The sequence below is a fragment of the Opisthocomus hoazin genome, chromosome 13 (genome assembly GCF_030867145.1).
Source record: "Opisthocomus hoazin isolate bOpiHoa1 chromosome 13, bOpiHoa1.hap1, whole genome shotgun sequence".
In the NCBI taxonomy this organism is placed as follows: Eukaryota; Metazoa; Chordata; class Aves; order Opisthocomiformes; family Opisthocomidae; genus Opisthocomus; species Opisthocomus hoazin.
In genome coordinates, this window is record NC_134426.1 from 27,013,411 (window position 1) to 27,036,883 (window position 23,473).

Here is a 23,473-nt window from a genome sequence, read left to right on the forward strand (position 1 = left end):
GCGGCGGGAGGCGGCGGGAGGTGGCAGCCAGACAGGGCCGCAGCGCCAGACCCAGGCCCGGGCCTCGCCGCCCGCCATGGTCCCCAGGCCGCACGACCCCTTCCCAGCGTGCCCCGCGGCCCCAGACCCCTTCTTTCCCGTGATGCTCCGGGGCGGGCCGCGCTCTTCCCGTGATGCTCCGCGCTCCCTAGTAACCGCGCCGTTGCTAGGGGCGGCCGCCATGGCGGCGGCGCTGAGGCTCGGGGCCTTCCTCTTCCTCTTCCTCCTCCTCCTCCCGCCGCCGCTCCGGGCGGCAGAGGCAAGCGCCGAGCCCACGGCCGGCGCGGCGGGCACCGAGGCGCCACCGGACAGCCGCGCTGCCGCCCCGGCGCGGACCCGCAGGGGGCCGGCCCCGGTCACGGATGGTGGGTGCCCGGTGGGGCGGGGTCTGCGGGGCACCGGCGGCTCTTCCCGGGCCAAGGGAGGCCCCGCTGACGGCCTCTCTGGGGCCTCCCGTCGTCGCTGGGCCTTCCGGCTCCCCTTGGAGCTGCCCGGGGCTGGGCCGGGCCTGCGGGGCGCTGTCCGGCCGCTCTCTGGGGTCCCCCGGGGATTTACCGGAGCTGCGCTGCAGGGGCGGTGCTAGGGCAATGCAGAGCACAGGTCTGTGTGTCATTGTGCTGGCAGAAGGTGTTTTCCACTGCCTTGTAATTAGCAGGTATACTTTTATTTAACTTTTCATTTCCCTCTGTTTGTGTCATTGGTTCATCTTCCCTACATTCCTTGCCAAATTAAACGCGTCCCACTGCATGCTTCCTTAGGGAAAAGAGACTTAAATCCCTTCTGTTAGAGACATAACTGCGCAATCCAATCATCCATATTTAAACTTCCCGTGTTTACAAGGTGAGCTAAGGATTCCAGCACTAAACTCAGCTAATGGAACAGTCAGAACCTCTGGGATTCCAGGAAACGCCTGGATATTGTTCAGATGGTCAGAGAACATCTGGGAGACCACAGAGAAAGGGCAACAGTCAAGCTGAAATAAGCGATAGTTAGGAAAATGAAAATTCTTTGATTATCTTGCCTACGGAGCACTGGTCTTAATTTTCTTCATTCTGTGCTGTTCTTTAAGTCTTGATTTATTCTAGAACAGCGACTCTCCTAGACAGTTCAGTAGAGTAATATCTGTTCTTTGAATGTGTAAACTTGAAAACCTAAGAATGCTTTAAGAAGTTGCCAAATGTATTTTATCGAGACAGTTTACAGTATTGCTAGCAATTACTTTCTGTATTATTACAATATTTCACAGTATCTAAAGGCAGAGAGAAAAAACAACTTCAAAGCAGTCAACTATGGTTCAGTTGGCACATCAGGAAAATACATTACTGGACCCTGGGACATGCTCGATACTTGTAAACATCTCACTGCTCTATCAAAATATTTCTTTTTTTTTTTGTTTCCCCAACAAGCCAAAACAAGCAGATAAGCACACCTTGTTTGTATCTCCCCCCCCTGCAGGGCTGAGTGTATTTTCATGCCTTCAAAATTCCTATTAACTCAAGTTCCTTTTTTGATTTCGCAGGGAACAGCCCATCACATTTTAGTATGCCCCTGTTTTTGTTACCGTGTTCCAAATAGATTTGCTAAGTAGCAGAAAAGATGGCTTTTAAAAATTACTTCAAAAAAAAAAAAAAAAGCACGTGAATTTGGATATGGACTTTTGCCCATTGTCAAAATCCAGGCGAGGTGAAAAATGAAAGTGTTAGGGAACATGCTGTAACGTGTAAAGTTCCAATTCTAATTCTAATTTAAATCTCTCCTCCAGTTGCCCAGCTGTGTGTTTGTGATCTGTCGGTGGCACAGTGTGATGTAAATTGCTGCTGTGACCCTGATTGCAGCGCGGCCGATTTCAGTCTCTTTACTACGTGTTCAGTTCCTATTGTCACGTAAGTGGATAAATAGCTCTATGGAATAAAAAATCTTGTTTTATTTGCTGCATAGGTTTGTAAGGGCTCTATCCTCTCCTCTTACCAATTCCTAACCTCTGCCTACCCTTTCACCAGAACCTCTTGCGCTAAGCCTGTAAACTTTTGGCCCCAACCAGATCGAACAGCAAATTGGCCTCCGGCCCGTTTCACTTATTCCCTCCTTTCTAAACTCGTGCTCCTTGCTTTTTTCCCCATTTCATTGTGCTCCTGTCTGCGGGCGCTTAGGTGGCGATGCCTTCTGTTGGGGGAAGAATAATGCAGCTTTAGACTTTCATCAATATAGCGCGGTGTCTGGAAGTTAAGAAAGCTGATGCCATGGGACCATCTGGCCACCTCCGTAGGTCATCAGCAATTCATCAGTCACCTCTTTCATTACGGCTTGTGATAACAGCTGGAAACTTGAGCAGTTCAGGGCATAATGAAGTAGTGTGACCATTGTTCTGAGCCTAGTTCTACAAGTCAGCATCCCAACCTACTGCCTCACTGCCAGTCTGTCACTTTACAAGTAGTAAAATGTAACATTATATCAATAAAGTAATGCCCATAGTTGTTTCTTTGCTATTTGCAGTTGATCTGAAGACACCTTCACCCAATTTCGTGTTGTAAAAAAGGAGTTAAGAAAGCTCATCTCAAAATCATAATGTAAAAAATCTCTTGGTGGCTCCTCAGAACAAGGAGTACAGCTCTTCAACCCACCTTCGGCATAAATTATGCCAATCTGAGCACTGGGGTTTATTCTTGGTGCTTTGAAATTTGAATTAGCAGTCAGCCCAGACTATGGTTTCTTATTGTTCTTGCACACAATGAATACTGCTACCCATTTATAGAGATTTTTATATGTATCAGAAAGGTCTAATCAACGCCTTCCTGAGTGACAGTTTAATTGTCTCGGGTGACTATTCTGTCTTTGCAACTCGAAATGCACAAAATGAAGTTGGGTTTCTTTTCCCAGGTTCTTGTGTAAAATGTTCATTTTTCATGATAATCCATGGGATTTTCAGTGACTGCAAGTATTGTGGATCTCATTATTTACATCTAGATTTATACACAATTGCATAATTGTGTTTAGTTATGAAAAGGGTTTGACTGGTCACAAGTGGGAGGCTACGTGGTCTCTGAGAGAAAGGGTGTTTGATTTGTCATCCTGCTAACAAATGGCTCGCCTCATGGAGAAGTAACTCCGTGCCTAAAACACATTTCTAAAAGTCATTTCACTTCAATATCTGTCCTTGATTGCTTTATCCCTGCCTCAGTACCAGTCTCCCAGGGATTGTCACCTTGTGTTTCGTGCATGTAGGACACACCGGTACCCTCAGGGTAAGAACTGGCACATTCGCTGTGCAGCCTGCTGCAGTTCTGGGCTGTTGCTGATGCACGTCTGCAAATACTTTTCCTAGACTGGGTGGGTTATTTCGCCTCCCTGTTTCTCACTCTGCCATTTCTTTTACGGGCATCTTAAGTAGGACTTTTTCGCGCTCTTCTGCCCCAGAGTGAATATTATTCCAGTATTCACAAAACTGACCTTTTTTCTGGTCTGTATGCCATTACGTTACCCTAAAGGTCGTACTTCCCACTTGGGTTGTCTCTTACCTTTCTTCATGCTGCTGCTCACTGTTTCCTCTGCTAGATAAAACATGTTGGAGAATGCTCTATTATTTATTACTAAGCACACAGCATAAAATGATGTAAGCCTTCTAAGGAGGCACAATTGCTATACAAATTGTGTTAAAAAGGGTAATCTCTTCCGTGCTTGTTTTGATGCTGCCTCAGTACGTGAAAAGAATTTTAAAATGTGGTCAATACTAACTTCTAGTGGATCATTGATTTTATTATTATTGTTTGCAGAGGTGACAGCCGTCTGTGTAGTCAGAAAGCCGCTGTATATTCGCTTGATGTTGAAGTAAATCCACCAGAAAGGATATTTAAATTAATTGACCAAGTCAATCCCAGTGTTTTCTGCATTTATGCTACAAACTGTAAGTAGAGTTGTTGCCAATATTAAGCATTGTGGTGTTATTTTTGTAAGCTCTTTAGGTACCAGAAACAGACTAAAATTAGAAGTAACTAAACCTGTCAGAAAACTGGTTATTCTGTATGCTCCCAGTACTTATGTTGTAAACCTTTCACTTGTGAAACTATGCAGTTAAGACATCTCATACTCTTAACTTTCAGTCTTCTCTGTTGAAAAAAAAAATGGTTTGGGGGATTTTTTTTTTTCCCCAAAGAATTCAGCATCGCCAGTAAATCCCATTTAAAGTTGTCTCATGGGAGACTGGCTCCTTCCCAGTCCGTTACCGTAGCTGTGTGAGAAGTGATCAGTGGTGTGTTCTCTCACTTCAATCATGACTACAGTAGTCATCTGAATACTTAACATGGAAACTGTAGACACTAATTGGTACGTCTTTGTTTTGGAACACATGCTGTTAGAAACCCTAATATTGAAAGCAAGGGACTTACCTCTTTCCTTCAGTTTAAGTTTGTGCTTTCGCAGATCTGGGTGAAATGATGAATTAAGATACTGCCTAGTTTTCCTCTTAAGCAAAAGAGAAAGCTTTTCTTAAATAAAAGCTGCGTTGGTATTTTTCTGTCACTGAGTTTATATCAACTCCAGAAAGAAAAATGGTTACTAAATCCTGTTTCTGTATCTTTTATCCTAAAAGTTATCTCATTCTATAAAATGTTTTGACAGATAAAAAAGCACTCTCCTTCAGTTCTCCTGAAATGCCCACTCCTGAAAATTTTGATCAATTGCTTAAACGTTTTGGAAGTGCTACTTTCAGTGCTGAGCCTGACAGCTGGAACATGAACACAGATGCTCAAAATCCTTCTGATGCAAATAAAACTTACAGATACGAGGTAAATATCTGATTCGATTAGTATAAGATTGTTCCATAAAAGAGCAAGTGAGCATTGTTTGAATCTGCTTTTAAACAAGTGCAGTTCTTCTGGAAAAGACAAGCTTTGTTTTGGTATTTAAATACAGAAATGTAAAAGTAAGAGGTGTAGTTTTGTTTTAGCTTACTTAAAAAGTGAACTAGATTTTTGAGATCCTTAAAATATAAGTAGCTTTTTTGCTGTTGTTAACATAAAGCAGTTAGCAGTGGCTGAAGAACTGATGCACAAAGTAGTATATGGTATTGACAGATATAGTGGAAATAAGTACTTTTTTAAATTCAGATTTATTGTTAATACAAATGCCCTAAAATTTTCCATGGACTGAAACACACCTATATACTTGAATGTGTTGTTTTGTTTGGCAGTATGGTGTTCCTATACAGACAGCGGATGCATTTCTTAGGCTGCCTAGTCCTGTTGTCTCCTCTTGGTGCTCTGATGCAAACCCTGCAGGTTGGAAAACATATTTGAATTCCAGTTTATTTGCTTTAGAGTGTTCTGCTCTGACTGGAGCTTCATCAGTCAGTGAATTGGCACTGGCACAAATGTAAATTCAGATAAAGATTCATGAACAAATGTTTTTCAAACATTTCTGTTTCTCCAGGGGTGTTTTAGACATAGATCAAAGGTTGTATTGTATCTATGTTAAACATTCAAAGTTAGATATGTAAATCCTTAAGAGTCTTCTTAATGGGGTGTTTATCCAACAATAAAACATCCTATTTGGCATAATTGGTTTAATAAAATAGTACTAGGGTGACACCATGAGGGTATTACACAAAACAAGACCTAACTGGGCAACCTTTGGAAGATGTCCCTTTGGTACCCTGAGGTGCCTTTCACAGCCTGAATGCAAGTCAAGTCAGACTTGCAGGCTTGTGCTCTACTTTTAACCTTTCACACAGTTTCATGAAAATCTGCAGAGGAGGTGGTGGGGAAAAAAAAAAAGCAGCCACAACCAAACCCACACACCTGCGTTCTCCAAAATCTGCTGTTATTATTAAATATGGTCTCATAACAATCATGATGATGACCATAGGAAAACTAAAGTCTCTTCTGAGATAAAAAGATCTTATGAGATCTCAAAAATGAAGTCGTAAATCTTCTTCTAGCTTTTATTAAGCTTCTATTGTTAAGAAACAATATGTTGTCTCATAGCATTTTTGGAGACTGTAAGAAAGTATCATTCTTTATAAAACCTTATCTGCAATAGAAATCTCATTTACCTTCACTTTTGCTTATACTTGAGGTTCTTATATTGGTTTTTATTTCTGCTTTTCATAATTACTCTTTAATTCCCTTCAGTAATACTTTGTGACCTTTTTTCCAGGGTTTTTAGTAAACCAGGCTACAAAATGCACTAGATCAGTAAGTGTGGAAGAATGTGGCAACATTCAGGCAGTTAGTATGCTCTTCTATATCAACTCCAGCATTTTAGCAGTAAGTATGATTTGAAACAGTCATATAGCTGACCGTTGATGTTGTGTATCTTTTTGCATCTCCAGAATTAAGTAATTTCTATTTACTAAAGGATATGGTGTTTTATCAGGATTTTTAAATTGTAGGCTGGGAAAAAAAATCTCCCTATGCAACAGACTTCTGTACAGAAATCCTTTGGAAGTGTTTTTACTTCAAGCTTTGGTAACAGAAGCATTTACTGTTCTTAGCTAACAAAAATAGTGGTCTAGAAGAGACGAGCTTGTGTGGCTGCGCTAACGCTGACTGCAATGGCAGCAGTTTTGTGCTTTTGTGCATGTTCAGGCTTTTCCAAGAAGCCTATTACCAGGGTGCATAATTCTAAGTCTAGGTTTTATAGAGTTGGTAAACCTTTGTACTTAAGGAAGGACCTGTAAGGTTTAACCCTCTGCACATATCTTTCTTACAAGCCGCAGTTTTTAATAGTGAGGTATTGCACACCCGTTCTAAGCCTTCCTTATAGTCCTCGAAGAAAGTGACCTTTTACCCCACTGAGAGCAAATTTGTTTGTATCCAGCCTACTACCAAATCCAGTCTGTGGTTATTTTTCAGAGCTAAGCTTACTTTTTCATTTCTTCTTGACCTGGAGAATGATGTCTTATGCATAAATAAATCCCCTTTACAGATATTCAGGAAGACAAAGAAATCACGCATGCAAAAATGAAACCAAAGTACATCATACCTGATAGCTCCTTCCAGAAGGTGAAGATCACCAAGAAACAGCATACCCTCTGTCATTAAAATGTTTTTAGTTTGTGTAATTATTTAATTTAATTAGCACTCTCCAGTGAGTGACTGCTTAAAGACCCCTTCCAGTCTGCCCACAGATTCTAAAGCTATTAACAGAAAAGGAAAGCCTACTAGGGAGTTCACGTTCTCACAGGTGGGATCATTCTCCCGATCGTTGGGGACCTCACTGGAATCAGCAAGGGCTGCTCACAAATGTTAGCTTTTGATCAGCCCGCTGTGGGGGAGGTGGAGAAAGCTCTGCCTTAGAAGGGTGTGAGTGTTTCCTTGTGCACCCAAAATTAGAGTTCTTGGTGGCTGCAGAACCAGAAAAGCCAAAGCATGCCTCAGGACAGGCTCCAAGCAGCTGAATGTTTTTGAATTGAAAGATGAATTCCCCTTCCTTGCTAGAACAGTGCATAGCATGTTACCCATGTGCTGTTTGCCAATTAGAATGTCACAGCTTCGGAGAGGTCAGATTTCTGTCCAAAGTATGTTGGACGTTCAGGAAGGATCAGATGCAAGAGCTGGAGAAGGCTGAATAGATGCTAGAGCTGGTCTGTAGGGAGCTCCCCTTCCCAAAGGGAGCTGAAGATGGAGTGTGACAGTAGAAAAGTGGCTTGGTACTGGGGACAGGGTGGTCATGGGGCAGAGCAGAGAGCCGTTCCAGCGCCAGCAGATGGAGCTGCCAGCAAAAGAAATGGCAAAACATCAGCTCAGGGAGGCTACTGGGGGCCCCAGTGAGAGGACTGGTACAGCAGTTCTGCAGAAAACCCCACCATTGTGAGCCCGTACTCAGCTGCTAGGCTGGGAAACCCGAGTGATGTGAAGGTCTTGGTAACTGTTGCAGTTCATCTCTGCTCTCTGCCCTGGCCTGTCCAGCAGACGCAAGGGGCCTTGAGGATGCTTGGAACCCTCTACCAAGACACTCATAACGTGATGCTTCTCACCACGGTTAGTGTGTGCCGTGCAGCTGCCAAGGCTACGCGCTGCTGCCTGCCCCTGCTTGCCTGCCTGGCTGGTGGGAAGATGAGTCAGTGGGAGGCAGCGGTGAGGCTGGAGTCCTGTCTGCCAGTGACCTACAGAAACATAATCCATCACCCCCGTCACAGATAAATAGAGTTTTAAGAGCTGTGGTCATTCCCTCTACCCTAGTTGGAAAGAGCGTGCTTCCCTGAAGGACGTGTCTAATCTTGACAAGCACTTTTATTGACACAGCTGGTTCTGATAGCTGAGCTGTACCTTGGGATGTTGATGTAAACACGTGACAGTGTGTGACAGACTTTAGCTGCATCACCTTCAGGTCTCCAGCTCATAGGAATGTCTTCTCTGCCGTGATGGTAGATAAGCAGACGGGTCTCCGTATCCTGTCATAATTCTCCAGAACTTGCTTCATGGTCAGAGTACAATTTTTAGGCTGCTCCCAAGGATGTGAATCAAAGACTCATTGGGAAGTCATAACAATAACGCTTTTGACAAAATGGTGCTCTATGTGAGTATTTTGCAGGCCTGATTGATGACCTTGGTCTGACATTTCTGTCTTTCCATGAAAATTTGGTGGAAATTTTCCAGTGGGGCAACTGTGCGTATCCACATGCTGTATAACAAGTAGGATACTTGCGTCTCAATTTTTTGTGTAGAGGCCGTGAAACTATGGACTCGTTACCCTCAGAGTGGGGCAACAAAAGCTCTTCATGTCTTTGGGAACGAACAGCCTGGCAGACTTCCTAAACTGGCAGTCTGTGAATAGGTGGAAGTGGTTTTGCACAGGTCTGCAATAGGAAGAGTGTTCTCTGATGCCCTCAGTAAGCCAAACGATATGGTGCACAACAACAGTCATGCCAAACGGAGAGGCCTTGCTCGGGTCACCTTTCTGATGCAAGTAAACTTTTTCAGTGTTTCTGAGTTGCAAATAGAGTGTCCAAGGGAAACACTAATCTACCACTTATTTAATCCATTGTATATTTATTGGGAATGTAGTCAAAGCTAGGCCCGATGGAAAACTGCTGGAAGCCACCAAGAAATTTTCCAGTTGCTGTGAGGAGAGGAGGAGGCTTGGACTATAAGATTTTGCCTACTAGCCACGAAGAAGAGCTGGTATTTTCACACTGCCTGGATACTGTCGTGTATATCCAATCTCTTCCACGATGTAAAAGTTACTGTAAGATAATTAAACAGGCAAAGCAGCTAAGCCTTAACTGCTTTACTTAACTGCTACTTGTAAGAGGTCCTACCTTTGCTATTGTTTGAATTTGTTCTTTTGTTCTCCTCTAGGTGCCCAAATCGAGTCAGATGGTAAGTATCCTGACTTGGAACAGCTAGGGGCAAAATTCCTACTCAGTTACAGTCAGCGAGAGTTTTTCACTGACTTCATCAGAACAGGGACTTTATCCTTCGTCTTTAAATTAAAAAATTTCTATCACTTACTATCAGTAATGATACTTAGCAACTCCAAGATAATCTGCTACCTGCAAACATTTAAGCCTGATGCATTCCCATCATAGAAAACTCTCTCTGTTTAAGCAACTGTCTCTTAAAAATAGAACCTTGTGTTGGGCTTCAGCAATACATGTAACATAGCAGTTGTTCAGAGGATTATTGACCGCTCTCTCTGTGGAACAGAACCCGAGAGGGTCACAAATATAATAATACAGAAAAAGCCAAAAATAATTATGCTTCATATTCAGAAATGACATGAATTTGTTTTTCAGGTTAATATTACTGTCCAGTCCATAGTTGTCCAGTCTCTGAATGGAATGCGGACTTTACTTAATGGCACTGATGTCCTCAGGCTCCCTGTAATTTTGGATGAACTGTGCATCAATGTAGTTCTTGGGGTAGGTATGACAGTTCTTTTCCTCCTCATGTTTGATGGAAAGCATGTATGCATCAAATCATTTCTGATTCACAAATTACAAAGATGTGAGAAAGGTCTTGCACAGTTTCCATATATTGTGCCATCTCCAAAGCAAATGTGACAGGAGAAACACTGACTTTGGGATAAAAGAGAGTGTTTTGCAATGAAATAATAACTGTGTGCAACATAATACAGAGACAGGATGAAATCCTTTTCTGTTATTACTGTGTGCATATGACATAACAGACAATAACATGAGTTTAGAATCTGCATTATGCTGGGGAGAAGATGACTTCAGGCACAGTGGTGGCAGAGACAGAGGAATAAACAGTGCAAATGATCTCACCTTTTGCTCTTAAATAGATGAACATTGGGCTTATGCTTAGAAGAGGCTTATCAATAAGTCAGTTTTTAGGAGGCTCCAACCCTAGATCCGTTTGTGACCATTGCTAATCAGTGCCTTGGTTTGGTAACAGTCACGTCCTTTATACGGAACTCTGTGGACATGGCTGCTTTGTGAATGTCATGGTTTTGACTGTCAGATCAGACCCCAGCTATTTCTTGCTCTTCTTGAAACTCCTCTCCCTTTGCAGACAGGAAACAAGTGACAAACTAGAATGAATAGGCGGTATTTCCAACCCAGGTGTCTTAATTTGTAGCAGAAATCTAGATCAGCATCTGTAGGGCAAGTGTCTAGTCTGTCCCTAAGTACCAGTGCTTACCAAAGCATATGCTGCCTTGGCTATAGAGGCAGGTCTTTGTGGTTTTAATGCACCGTCACTGCAGAGTGTCTAGCTACCTGGTGAGCAGTGCTTCAGTTCCTCCTGTTTTCTGGGCCCATCCTTACTACAGCTGAGGATCCAGTATGTCTCTACCATGTAGTCCACTGTTTCTTAACAAGGAAGAAGGAAAACAATGCTTACATAGTTTTAAATTCATTTTTTCTAGTTTCATACTCTTATGTATTTGTTCTAGTTAATATCTAAAATGTTTAATTTTCAGGTGAGTTATCACATTACATACACGGACGCAGGAGAAATAATAGAAGCAGCTGCTTCTTTTGTCTTGGGGGCAATTAACCAAGAAGCACTTTCAGTACAGCAGAGCTTTGAAATCAGCTTTACTCAGGTAACTGCTGGAGATGTTACGGATGACTTGTTGAAAGACATTTAATTACAAAATTTATTAAACTTGAATCAGAACAATTGTTAGCAGCAAGGTAAAATGTAACTTGTCCTGGATCCACAAATGAGGCAGCATTTCAGAACTGGGCAATAAAGGTCTCCAAAGTCTGTTCTTCACATTTACAAGAGTCATCTTGGGAGTCTCTATGGAGGACTGTTACGATCTTATAGAGCAGTCTTCCTACTGTCATTGTTCAAGGCAATTAATAATCCTAAAGGAAGTGACGTATTTCTGTGTTTTCCAGCCATTTCAGTGCCAGGTAAGAACTAATACTGTATGTTTGCTCTGCAGGTAAACACAAAGCCAGTTCCTCTCAGCGGTAATCCCGGTTATGTTGTTGGACTGCCTGTAAGAGCGGGCTTCCGGCCACAAGGATATCCTTTCCCTGTTGAATTTTTGTTTGCAGCACTTGTTCTCGTCCGTCTTCACAAACACTTTCTAGCATGGACATCTATCAAATGTATCTGTTCTTTAACAAAAGTAAAAGTGTGCTTTTTTGGCTATGTTTCAGAAGTAGCGAATGACTCAGTCCTGACTGCAATCTCCCAGGACTTTTTAGTGAGGTAGATTTAGACCTCCGTTGTACGCTCTAGTGCTTCTTCACAGTGTAAGAGGAGTCTTGAGCTATTACAGCATTGTCAGGTATATTTTAAGGATACAATTAAGGATTCTTTCTTCTTGATCGACATCAAGTATTGAATTTCCCTTTAACTGTGTGTTACATCTGGCATCATTCAGAGTACTAACAAATACAGTCAACTTACCATTCTGCAGAGTACATCCAGCCAGGACTGTCTGGCAGCACAGGGAGCCAGAACCCCAATATTATTTGGCTATAACATGATATCAGGCTGTAAGTTACGGTAAGAGGACATTTCTTGGTTTGTTTGGGTTTTTTAAATTTTTTTTATTTACTGCTTTTAACCCTCTGACAACCCTTTCCATTAGGATCTGTTCAGGTCCTGGGATATTTATACTGCTGTAGGAGTATTTAATTATTAAAAAAAGTCATTTAATTAACAATAGTCTGTCTCTTGAAAAGATTGCGTACATTAGCAGCTGTAGCCAGAAGGCTTGAACAGTGCATGACAGCAAGGAGAAATTATTACTCTGCCAAGCCAATGGATTTTGCTTTAACTCATCTTTTTGTTCTGGAAGAATTACTGCTGCTATGGAATGCCAGCCTTTGACTCAGACCCTCCTAGATTTACTGAAGGGACAAAGCTTTCCTGAATATGTGGCCTCATTTGGAAATTCTCAAGCCCAGGATGTGCTCGACTGGGTGCCGATAACTCACCTCCAGGTCTCAGAACAGGTGAGAGTTACACCACTGCCACCACCCCCTTCGCTCCTACTGTCCTCTCTCCCGAGAGCTGTACCCGTACTGCAGCATCAGCTGAGGTTTCTCACATCTATGGGGAAAAAAATGCAGAAACAAACTGGGGGAAAGTCCTCCTGGAATATTCACAAATGAGGAGTTTCATAGAAGTCAGGGTTTGCTTTTAATCAAGTTGGTGTCAGACACCTCAGTTATGGATCAGGACAACACGTTAGGTACAAGATGAGCTCCAGCCCCAGTTTAGAGTCTTGCTCTTCAGATGGGACGGAGCACAAGAGGTAGGGTTGAAAGCATGAAGTAACAGAATCAGCGTTTCTCCTTGGTGCTCTTATGCCAGGTTAGAGTAAGATAGCAAGAATCCTTTAAAGCACAGAAGCAGTATACTTGAGTGACCCAGACACTACATTTATTCTTAACATCTCCCTTTTCCTCCCGCTGCAGCGCAGTCCCTGCTGTTGGTGGTAGGCAGTGCTGCTTGGCACGTGCTGAGTGACAGCACCCCCTCAATGACAGCTTGTATATCGGTTTCTTGCAAAGTTACCTAAAAATATTTAAGATTGGAGGCTTCAAAATTCTGCCCTGGCAGAGTTAAGGATTGTTTTACTGTCCCAGCAGTATTACTGAAATAAGTCTTCCTCCTAAAAAGAGCCAGCTCAGCCCTGTCATCAAGAGCCAAAGTTCTGCCTTGCTCAGGTAGAACGGTCCTGCCTGAAGTGCAGTGACAGAGCCGTTTTGTCACCTGTGGATGGGGACACCGCTGTGCCACGGCTGCAGGCACCTGTGCTGCCTGCATGGGCAGCAGGGCAGGGCACGGGCACGGCGCAGCTGCTCTGGCAGCCTCCTGGAACGAGCTTTCTGTGGGCATTCTGCCAGTTCCATGAGATGAATAATTAACATGGGTGCTTCTGTACAAGGCAGACAATGAGAGAATTTATAACACTTTTCAGAGCTTGTGCCAAATACCAGTATCACTTGAAATAGAAGTGAAGTGGACTAAATATGGATCCCTAGTCAATCCACAAGCCAGAATAGTCAACGTTACAGCAACGATCGCTACCACCACACTGAAGCAGGTACGTAATTAAATTACAGGAATGAAGGTAAAAAGAATGGCTTGTTTTGCTTCGGTATCAGCTGTGCGACAGTGACCCAGCTGATCTCTTTATCTAGAGGTAGCACTTCGTATTAGAATGTATCACACCCGACAGTTTCTGTTCCAACTCAAACACAACTGTGGGCTGTTTGCCAAAACGTGCTTCAGTAAAAATCTATACATCGTTCATGAAAGAAACATGGAACTGTGTATGGAAAAAAAGCCAATTTACAAGTAACAACCGAAAATGTAACCCAGTCCAAACAAAGCGGTCGTACAAAGAGAAGACTGATGCTAATGACCATTTGTATTTTCATTGCAGCTTCCCTCAGGAAGGGAAAGGACTATTGCCATAACGAGTTCTGTTGTTTTCACTGATCTTTCACCACCTGCAGAGCCAGGCTATAGAGCTTGGCCCACGATTAATGCCAAGTTACCCTTTGATTTTTTCTTTCCGTTTGTCTAAGGTAAGTATGCATGAAAAAAACCCCCAAAAGCTGTATTTCTGCTTTTTATGATTTTTAGTCCATTTCCTAAGAAGTAAGGTTTTTCCAACCACTGTGATGGGTCATCAGTTTCTTCTAAATTGTAGACACACTGGGTGAAAATTGGCCAAGAGAGAAAGGGTGAGCTGTTGTGAGGGTTCCCAGAGGCTTTAGGGCAGAAAAACCCCCACATTAAGTGGAAAGTTCCTAATTATATCTCTGCTGAGCAGAAAAAAGGTTGCCACATGAACTTGATGGCGGCTCTAGCTGGCCAGTGAGCACAGGCAGAGCCAGCAGCCTTGCAGCACGTCGGCTGCTCGAGCAGCGCTGTGCGAGCTGCCTGCCTAGCAGTGTGGAGGCAGGCAGGGAAGGGGAGAGCACAGTGACACGGTACGGCTCCAGAGGAAAGCAGGCTTCGTTATTCTGTGAACCGCAGAGCTAAATTGTTAATTAAAGTAATCATGTGCTATGAGATAAGGCCTCCATTTTATCTGTTTTCATACATGAATAAGCCACATATTTCCAGCTATTTTCCCCAAACCACTAATTAATTACCTTTCTTTAAAAATCCGAACAGTGAAGTTACGCTTTCGGAAAGGCTCAATGACCCTTCCAGCTGACGCTGGCTGAAATCAATCGGAGACGCCTGCTACTGTCAGCACCTTTCAAAGTTCCCACTTCCTGAATCTTGCTCTTCAACTGTGAAATAGTCGCACCACAGGGACCTTCTGGTACCTGAAATAGTCCATGTTGTGTTCAAATACCAGCCTGTCCTTTAGAATACGCTTCCTAATGGCGTTTCTGGAGTCTAACTGTTCCCAGCCGTCCACTCACCTACATCTGTTCTTAACATATTTTAATTCTTTTTATGGGTTGATTTAGGAGCTGTGGAAGCAGAAAGAACTTCGTAGCCCAGCGGGCCGCGAACGAACACTTAAAATGGAAGAAGAGATGAAAGAACACAGTATCAGCACTCAGATCTGCTGCTGAGAACAAGGCACTGTTTGACGCAGGATGGCACGTGCTTGCCTCTGTTTTGGTGCTGATGTGGTTGCCAACCGAAGGAGCGGTATGTTGGTATTTTTGAAATGAACGTTATATAAATAACAAAAAGTGGCACAAGCAGCAACAGAAATGAGGAAACTACTAACAACATGGGCAGAATGGTTGGCAAAGAAGAGATGTACTAATGATGAACAGTCAGCTTGTAGATAAGAAATGACCTTTTCAGCTTGGGTTCTTACCATTTGTACTGCGAGTTTCTACAAGATGTTGCAAACAATGAACACTGTCACAGAAAAATTCACTTATGTAAAATATTTCATGGATATTTCATGGATAAATTATTTCATGGATGTATAGCTTGTAAAGGTGTGTCTTTATTAAATTATTTTGCAGTTTTGACTCTGTAACTGTACAAGAAAGATCTTACGAAATCGCTGCTTACAGGGAGTACGCCTGATTAATTTTCCAGCAAAACTCTTTTTGCAGTCCCAAGAACTAATCAAAGTGTGGTCAAATAGCAAACGTTTATAGACAACACTATACAAGAGAAAGCAAAGAGACAGGAAAACCTTTCAGGTCAAACTGGTAGATTTCGACACTTGGACGCTCCAGAGCAGACCTCCCCGCCTCGGAAAACTGGCCGCCTATTTTTGCTCGCTGATGAGTCCATGCTGTTTTAGGATCTTGTTCAACCTCTCAATTTCTTGCTCCTGTAGGAGACAAAAGTCAAACCATTAATGCAGCTCTTTCCTTAAAATAAGTTTCCCAGGTTCCCACAGATCTTCCTTCCCACTGCTGTAACATATCTCTTGCTGCAGTAAAACAGGACAGCCTGGCTAAAGGAAGCAGGGCAGAGGCAGCCGTCGTTCCTCTGCAAGAGAGGCAGCTTCGGGAAGCACGGGCAGGACAGGCAGAGCCACGGTTCTTCAGCCCAGCTTACCCCACAGCTTTCTGATGAGGAAACCCAGCTGCCAGCAGCAACCTTGCAAAAGGATCCCAGGCCAGCTTGTCCTGGGGAGCTTGTTTAAACCTTGTTTAAATTAAAAGCGTTTTCTTACCTTCTCTACACAGCTGTGTTCCAGTTGTTCAACCTTTGTTGCGAGTTTCAGGTTGGCTTGCTTCAGCTTGGACACTTGTTGTTCAGAGCGGGTCTTTACTGATAAAATTATTCCTGTGAAACAATTCACAGTGGATTCGGTTTGTGATGTAAAACAGCCACTAGCAGGAGGTTAGCAGTACACAGAGCCTGTACTCAAGGAGTTAAGCGTGTTCCTCTCAAGCTCTGCTTCTGTCGTCTTCAAACCACCCTTCCCAAGTGCTTTTCTTAATGAGGAGGGTTTTAAATGAGCCACCCCGGGGATTCAGATACCGACACTGCTGGGAAGAGCCAGCCTGGCCTCTGAGCTGAATTAATCAGTCAAACTGTCATTCAAACCCTGAATTTGAATTCGCTCCCTGGGCAGAGCCCGGGGTGGGGGGGATGTAACCGGCAGCTTTGCAGGGGCTGCGTTACGTAGTCGGGAGCCTTGCTCTAACAGCACGAGCAGCCCAGCCTGGGGCACAAGGCTCGTGTCCCCGGGGCCGAGCGCTCCTGCCCGGCGTGATGCCATGTGGCACATCAGGTCCTTGAGGTTTTGGCTTCACTTCGCGTGGCTGCAGCAAGGCCACGCAGTTTCTCGCGGCAGCAGAAGTGCCACTTCTCTTCTGAAATATTGTTAGGCTATTACATGTGAGCTCAGCCCCCACAGCAAAGGCTTTTTCTTCCCACCCTTTTCTGAGGGGGAAAAAAAAATAAATCAACTTGGTAAGAGCATCAAGAACATCGCGTTCTTCCTACCCCACAGAGCTCTCCTCCGGCTGTTGACAGAACAACGCGCGGGAGGGCAGGCACCGGTGCGTGCCCGTGTTTCTAGTGCTGCAGGCAGCGGGCTCGGGCTCTGGGGGTTCATTTCTCTGAAGACAAAGCAGCGATGCTGCTTATTTGCATTGGTAACATCAAACAGTCCCCACCTGCCTGTAACCCGGTCCCTATCGATCAACAGCGACCGAAGGCAGTGAACCGTGCCTTGGTGCGAGCACGCAACACCCGAAGCTTGGGGCAGGTTTTTTTTTTGTCCCCTCTGTTGCTCCAAGCGGGCAGGCACTGTGAGAAACTTGGGGGTGAAAACACAGAAGCACCCAAGTATGAGGAGATTTACTTGGCAATGCAATACTGTTTCTCTGCTGTAGAACGGCGTGTTGAGAGACACCGAGGTTCCTGTGGCTCACGCAGCTGCACACGAATCCGGGTTCTCTCTGACTTTCACTCCAAGCTAAAAAGAGCTGCGGGCTGCTCTCACATCTTCCCTTTTCCTGGCCGCTGCCGCCGATCGGGCACGTTCTCCCCATCAGAAGGGCAGCGGGGGGCTGCAGGTGATGGACACAGCCCCAACCACCCGTTGCTTTTATTCCAGCTAACAAGACTTAGAGCCACATCGAGTACAGAGCACTCACGGGCACGGGACAGTACCTGGGCTGAGGTTTCATGGAGGAATTAGGGACAATCCCATTGGAAGGAAGAAGGAAGAAAAACGTTTCTAGCTACACTTGTTTCAGAAGTGCCTATTTGCAACAATTTACAATTCAAGAGCAAAGTCAGTGAAATCTGATTTGGGGGCATTTTATAGCATTTTATATTCCTCTTTTTACGGTAAACCCTTTGAATCCAAGCAGGAATGATCGAGTGTGAGATCAGGACGTTCCCTGCAGCGTCACCGGAGGGGATGACAGAGTCGCAGCAGAACATTAGACCAGTAAAACCCACTCTGCCCCAGAGTTGTGGGTTTTACAAGAGCTGGGCATCCCCGCTAGCCCGGCGCTCTCATCACCGAGGCACCGCACCAACACCAGCAGCAGATTGTTGCTGCTCCAAAGAAATCACAGCTGAATTATGGCCACACTCCAGCAATGAAAACCGCACGGGAAAAACTCTGAATTCGCTGGGAGAGCAAGACCCTGCTGTCTCGCAGACGGCTTTGAGAAACAAAGACCAGGTCGTTCAGGTAAGGTCAGCAGATCCAGCCCACGCACGAGGGCGAGCTCCCGCCCGGCCGCACACACCTACCGTTGATAATCCTGGCCACGCGCCACAGCCGCAGGAGTATCAGGAGCCCCACAGCTTCAAACTCGTGCTCCCGGAAGATGAGGACGACATCGAGGATGAACGACACGATGACGACGATCCCGTCCAGCACTTCGAACTTGTGGTGGAAGAACTCCCAGCGGTAGACAAAGACTTTAAACCCCACCTCAACCAGGAAGATGGTTAAAATGGAAAGGGAGAGGTAGTGGAAAACCTGGGAGAAGAGGGTGCAAGTTTAAGGCCAGGAACCCCTCCTGTGCGCATGTGAGCAGGGCCGGCTGGAAAATCCCCCCCGCTTGAGGGTACGTCTGGCTTGGTGCTACAAGGAGGGCTGGGGACTTTTCTCCTGCTCCAAGGGACAACCCGAGCGAGCGTAGCTGGGCGGCCAGTGGCTTTGGGTAAGCCAGACCAGGCGGTGTGAAGATGACCGGGAGAAGGGTGGTGAGAGTGATTCAGCTCTGCCACAGCCTGAGGAAACAAGAAGCTGCTGCATGGACCGGCATGAGCTGAGCCAGGCCGGCCCCGCACGCTGCAGGGCTGTCACACGAGTCCCTGCGAGACCTTCGTCCTCGTGCCTGCGACTGCTGGCTTGGCAAGGCTGGAGGTCAAGGTCCTGCCTGCCCAGTCATCCTATCTGGCGGGTTTGAACACCAAAGAGAGGGAAATCATGGTTCGCGTTGACATTTCCTTGCATTTTACCTTTGGGGTTATTTTATATTTGTCCGGATGGATGATTTTCAAGTCCATGAGCAACTCGCCGAGGACCAACAAGGCATCCAGGATCACCAAGCAGACAACCAGGATCTGTCGGAGGAGAAGAACCGACGTGAAACTTTCTCCCAGCACGGACCGATCGGCACGAGGAGCCGATGCAGCCTTCAGCTACGCGTGCCCCAACGCCCTGCATCCCCGATTTGGCCGGCTGCATTTCGCGGAGCTTTCTGTTGCTCCCACCCAGCACTCCCACTCCCGCAGCCCCCGGTCGGTGGGTTATTCCTGCAAAGTCCCACCCGTCCAAAGCCGCTTGGTTCCCCACCAAACCCAGCTGTTTCCCACCACTCGGCGTGGGCGGGGGGGTTCTTGGGGAGCTCGAGCCGTGGGAGAACACGCGCCGGCGCCGTGACGAGCGTGCAGCGAGGCTTGTCGCCGCTCAGGAAGCACCTGCGCCCGCTGCGGAGCGGCTCGCTTATGACGGGACAGGCCAGCTCGGAGGCAGCAGCCGCTCTCACGGGCACCGTGAGCGCTCATGAGCTCGGCACTGCTCCCAGCCCACCGTGAGCTCTATCCCACATCAGCTGCGCTGTCACAACTCAAATCTCACCCTCATCTCCCTTTGGCCCCGGTTTGTTCTGCCTCACCTGAAACCTGTGGGAGCTGAAGAGCTTTTTCATCATGTCCTGGAAGGAGACGCGGCTCCTGGTGGGCTCCAGCTTGATCTCCGAATCCGGCTGCTTCTCCCCATTCTCCCCAGCCTCCTCCTCCTCCTCCCATTTCTGGTAGTCGTTGCTCCACTGCACGGGGTCATCCCCCACCACCGTGAAGTGCTTCAGGTACCTGGACATGGCTCAGGATCAAGCTGGCATCACCCTGCCGGCGTCCAAGAGAGAAGAGCAGAGCGTCAGCTCCCCGCTCAGGGCTGACCAAGGATGCCGAATCTCCCCCGTTTCACCACACCAAGCATGACAAGAGCGTGACACTTTGTACAGACGTGGCCGGTCCCGCAGTGTGGACGGGCCCCGCTGACGGGAAATTGCTTAACGGTGGTGCTGCTTGTTTTGCATCACCTCCCACGGCGCGACGCGGAGCCCCCGCCACCCTCCCCAGGGCTGTTTGCACCCCGTCGTGCTGCTCTGCAATGAGGAACTTCCTCACGATGTATTTCCAAACATCTCAAAACAAAGCATCGATGACAGGAGAAAAAAGAACCCCCCGTGCCAGCCCTTATCTCGCATCTCGTGATGCCAGAGGAGGCAGCTGCCGATTTCCCGTCGGGAAGAGCCGCGGTGTTTCCACCAGACACCGATCGATGGCGGTTATCGGTCAGACGCTGGAAGTAGGAGATTTCCCCCCATCCTTTGCTCTCTCATCCCCTGCAGACCGGGGCAGGCTGCTGTTAGCATCGGGTCCGAGACAAACCCGGAGCTGCCCTCGTCCCTTCAAGTGGCTGCAGCCCGGCTGCCCCCGGGCTGGCCGAGGCATCCTCACCCTCCAGCCACCCCACCAAGCTGAGGAGCAGCCACAATTTCCCTGCATTAACGTCAGGGCCCCCCACTATTTCAGCCTTAGCAGGCAAAATAAGCAGGCGATCCCCGCATTTCCGCCCGGCCGGTGGGCGATGCTGTCCTGCCCCATCTCTCCTCCCCACGGCCCCCAGAGCATCCCGGCCCGTGGGCACCCAGCGAGGAGCAGCGCCAACCCCAAACCCGCAGACGATCCCGGTTGGAGCTCAGCGCCGAGAACGGCTGCAGGAGAAGCTCCATCTGCACCCGCTCTCGCGTTCCCCTGTCGCAACCCCACCAGCTCGCCTTCCTCTTTGGGCAACCCGGCGAGACTGCCCGGCCCGCAGACCCTGCCGAAAAACCGCTCCCGATGCCAGCAGGCCACCATGTCCCTGTCCCCGTCCCCGTCCCCATCCCCGTCCCGGCTCTCCGTGCATCCACCCTTGGCCAAAGCCGGCCAGGGAGCTCAGCGCGAGCCGCTCTTGGCCCGACGGAGCTGCCGTGGGTCTGCCGGTGCCCCCGGGGCTGCTCTCCCTCCCCTCCGGAGGTCTCGGGGGTCCCCGGTGGGATCTGCTCCCGCTGTTGGAGGGTGCGCGGGCTCCAGGCCATCCCATCCCCTGCTGCGGGGCGCGGAGCTGGCCCCGCGCTGCCATCACGGGGGCCGATGGGCGCGGAGCGGAGCCCACCGGAGCCCCCCGGGCAGCTGCCCCGGGCGCTGAGACCCCCGGCGGGGCGGCCTCCGGGCTCGCTCGGGCCGCGGGGCCTGGGGCCGGCACCGGGGCTGGGCCTGGGGCTCCCCAACCTCCCCGGGCCCCGGCGGGACCCCCGAGGGGAAGGACGTGGCGGCCCCGGGGGAGGCCCCGCCGCCAAACCCCCCCCGGTCCGGCCCTCACCGGCCACCCCCCGCCCGGCCCCGGCCCCGGCCCCGCTCCCCGGTACCGTGCTGGTCCCGGCTGCGCCCGCCGCCGCCCGCACCTCCCCTGGCGCCGCGGGGCCGCCCCCAGCCCGGCCCCGCCTCGCCCGGCCCCGCTCCGCCGCCCCCGGCCCGGCCCCGCTGCTTCCCCCCCCCACTCCCCCGCCCCCGGGAAGGCTCACGGCGGATCCCGCAGCCCGCGAGCCGGGGTCCCCATCGCCCCGCGCCGGCATTTCCCGTTTTCGCAGCCTCTCCCCCCCCCCCCCCAACCCGGAGCGGGAGCTGCCGGAACGCGACAGGCCGGGGGGGGGTTGTTTAGACTTTTTTGGTTGTTTTGGTTTTTAAACTTCGAAGCGGCTGCCCCGAGGCCGCGAGCGGACACCGAAACGAAATCGCGACTCTGCCAGGATGGGAGCCCGGCTGCGGAGCGGGGACGCGGAGGAGCCCCGCAAAGCAGGCGGCGGCCGGGGAGCGGGAGGGTCAGAAACGCGCAGACCCGAGGAACTGGGCCCGGCTGAACCCGCCGCCACCCGCGGGGCCAGGCGCGGGCAGAGGCCTCTGCTTCCCTCGGCTTCCCCCCGACTCCCGATCCCGAGCTGGTCTGAGCAGAGCCCCGAGCAGACGCAGCTGCAGCCAGAACCAACGACCCGCCTCTGTCACAGACCTGAACTATTTCTAATTTTCCCAAAGAGGTGTCTCCCCATTCTTGCACTTTTAAAGCCTAAAGACATTTTGTTTCTTGGAAAGAGGAGTTTCCTCCTGGAAAGCGCCTAAAACCTTTCCTGGCGCCTAAGCGTTTCCTGGCACCGCGTCCCAGTCCCCGTCCTCCTCCCCGTGACGATGGGGAACGCGCGTGGGCAAAGCCCCGAAGCCCCCATCCTCACCCCGAGCCACCTACGTGCGAGCAGCCGAGCACCCCGAGCCGCGGACGGCGAGGAGCAGCGCCAGGGAGGGGTTTTATCCTGGGCGTTCCCGGCTAACCGAGTCTCTGGGCTGGCTCCGGTGAACGCCGACCCGACCAGCTGCTGGGGGAAGGCACCGGCTCAGGACTGCGGATCTGCCCCGGCCAGCGCGCAGACCCGACCCCGTTCCAGGAAGGGAAGGCCAAGCCTGTTAATCCTGCTCTGGGATGGTGGGGGTCAGGACCGCGGGCCTGAGCTGCCCAGGTGAAGCCCAGGGACTCCCCAGAGCACCGGGGCACGGCCCACAGCCCCCCCAGGACCACCAGCAGCTGCTCCCCCAGGGCAGGACGTCGGTGCGGCCTCGGGGCAGAGCTGGCCCCCAGCAGTGAAACTCCAGCCTAGAAGGGACTGATGCCACCACGCGTCGGTGCCGGTCAAAGGGGAACAGGGACAGAAGGTGGCCGGTGGAATGAAGAAGGGACTGAACTGTGTCTTACAAAGAAAAAGAGCTTTTTTAACTTAAAAACAGATGTCCATGAAATTGAGACCAGGAAGATGTTTTCTAACACTGAGGCTCAAGCCCCTCTTTTCAACAGAAGCGTGAAGGGTAGAAAACCCAAGGGCTTGGACAGAGCTCGACCTCAGGGACTGGACAGCTGCCTAAACCCCCTCCCTAACGCACCCGCGCTTCGGCTACGGGGGTCCCGCTGCTTCGCGAGGCAGGGGGGCCTGATGCTGCTGCGCACCCTCTTCTAGCTCCAGCTCTCACTCGACAATTGACATCGTGCAGAGGTTAAACGCGGGTCTGAAGCACATCGCACACACGGGGGACGCGTGTGCGTGTGACTCCTGCATCCCCCCATGGAGGCCTGAGCACCGCTGGGGATCCGGCAAGCAAAACCAGCGCTTTGTTGGCGGCGTTGAAGTACCGCAGCTTCACTTCACAGCTCGGGCCCGAACGCCACAACAGCACTGACCCATCCCAAAGCAAACCAGGAACGAGCAAAGACAGCTGGTGCTGAAAAACGGCCTCTCGACAGCGCGGTGGCAGAGAGGACGCCCCGCATTCCGGAGAACGGCAGGGGAACACAACTCTGTGGGCAGGCGGTGCCGCAGGTCTCAGCGCCCTTTTGCAGAGTGACACGTTTATGTGGGACTGGGGCCTGCTGCAGAAGGCGCGAGACAAGGACTGCAGAGAACGTGGGTTTATCACAGCTTCCCTGCGGACCTTCAGCCAGGTCTGGTACCACTCCCACTCGTTTGCCCTTTGCAGCTTCGACAGCGGCTGCTGTG

General features: G+C 48.9%; 2 protein-coding genes across 4 annotated transcripts; one reads left to right on the forward strand and one right to left on the reverse strand.

Moving 5' to 3' along the window:
• The first annotated feature begins 200 nt into the window (after window positions 1-200).
• On the forward strand, window positions 201-16,093 carry TCTN1 (tectonic family member 1). The gene is made up of 15 exons (XM_075434511.1): window positions 201-404; window positions 1,802-1,922; window positions 3,810-3,940; window positions 4,654-4,820; window positions 5,225-5,312; window positions 6,190-6,299; window positions 9,336-9,356; window positions 9,773-9,898; window positions 10,921-11,046; window positions 11,395-11,477; window positions 11,826-11,966; window positions 12,262-12,418; window positions 13,390-13,515; window positions 13,858-14,002; window positions 14,903-16,093. The coding sequence occupies exons 1-14, from the start codon at window positions 221-223 to the stop codon at window positions 13,999-14,001; spliced, it is 1,725 nt and encodes a 574-aa protein (XP_075290626.1). The 5' UTR covers window positions 201-220; the 3' UTR covers window position 14,002; window positions 14,903-16,093.
• On the reverse strand, window positions 15,378-22,211 carry HVCN1 (hydrogen voltage gated channel 1). Of its 3 annotated transcripts, none has more exons than XM_075434514.1 (6): window positions 22,177-22,211; window positions 19,505-19,733; window positions 18,846-18,950; window positions 18,129-18,360; window positions 16,084-16,196; window positions 15,378-15,735 (listed from the first exon to the last, which is right to left on the reverse strand). In XM_075434514.1, the coding sequence occupies exons 2-6, from the start codon at window positions 19,706-19,708 to the stop codon at window positions 15,670-15,672; spliced, it is 720 nt and encodes a 239-aa protein (XP_075290629.1). In that variant the 5' UTR covers window positions 19,709-19,733; window positions 22,177-22,211; the 3' UTR covers window positions 15,378-15,669. The 3 variants fall into 3 exon arrangements, with proteins under 3 accessions (XP_075290629.1, XP_075290628.1, XP_075290627.1); XM_075434513.1 differs by lacking the exon at window positions 22,177-22,211 and adding an exon at window positions 21,461-21,502; XM_075434512.1 differs by lacking the exon at window positions 22,177-22,211 and adding an exon at window positions 21,305-21,385.
• Between the last annotated feature and the right edge of the window lie 1,262 nt (window positions 22,212-23,473).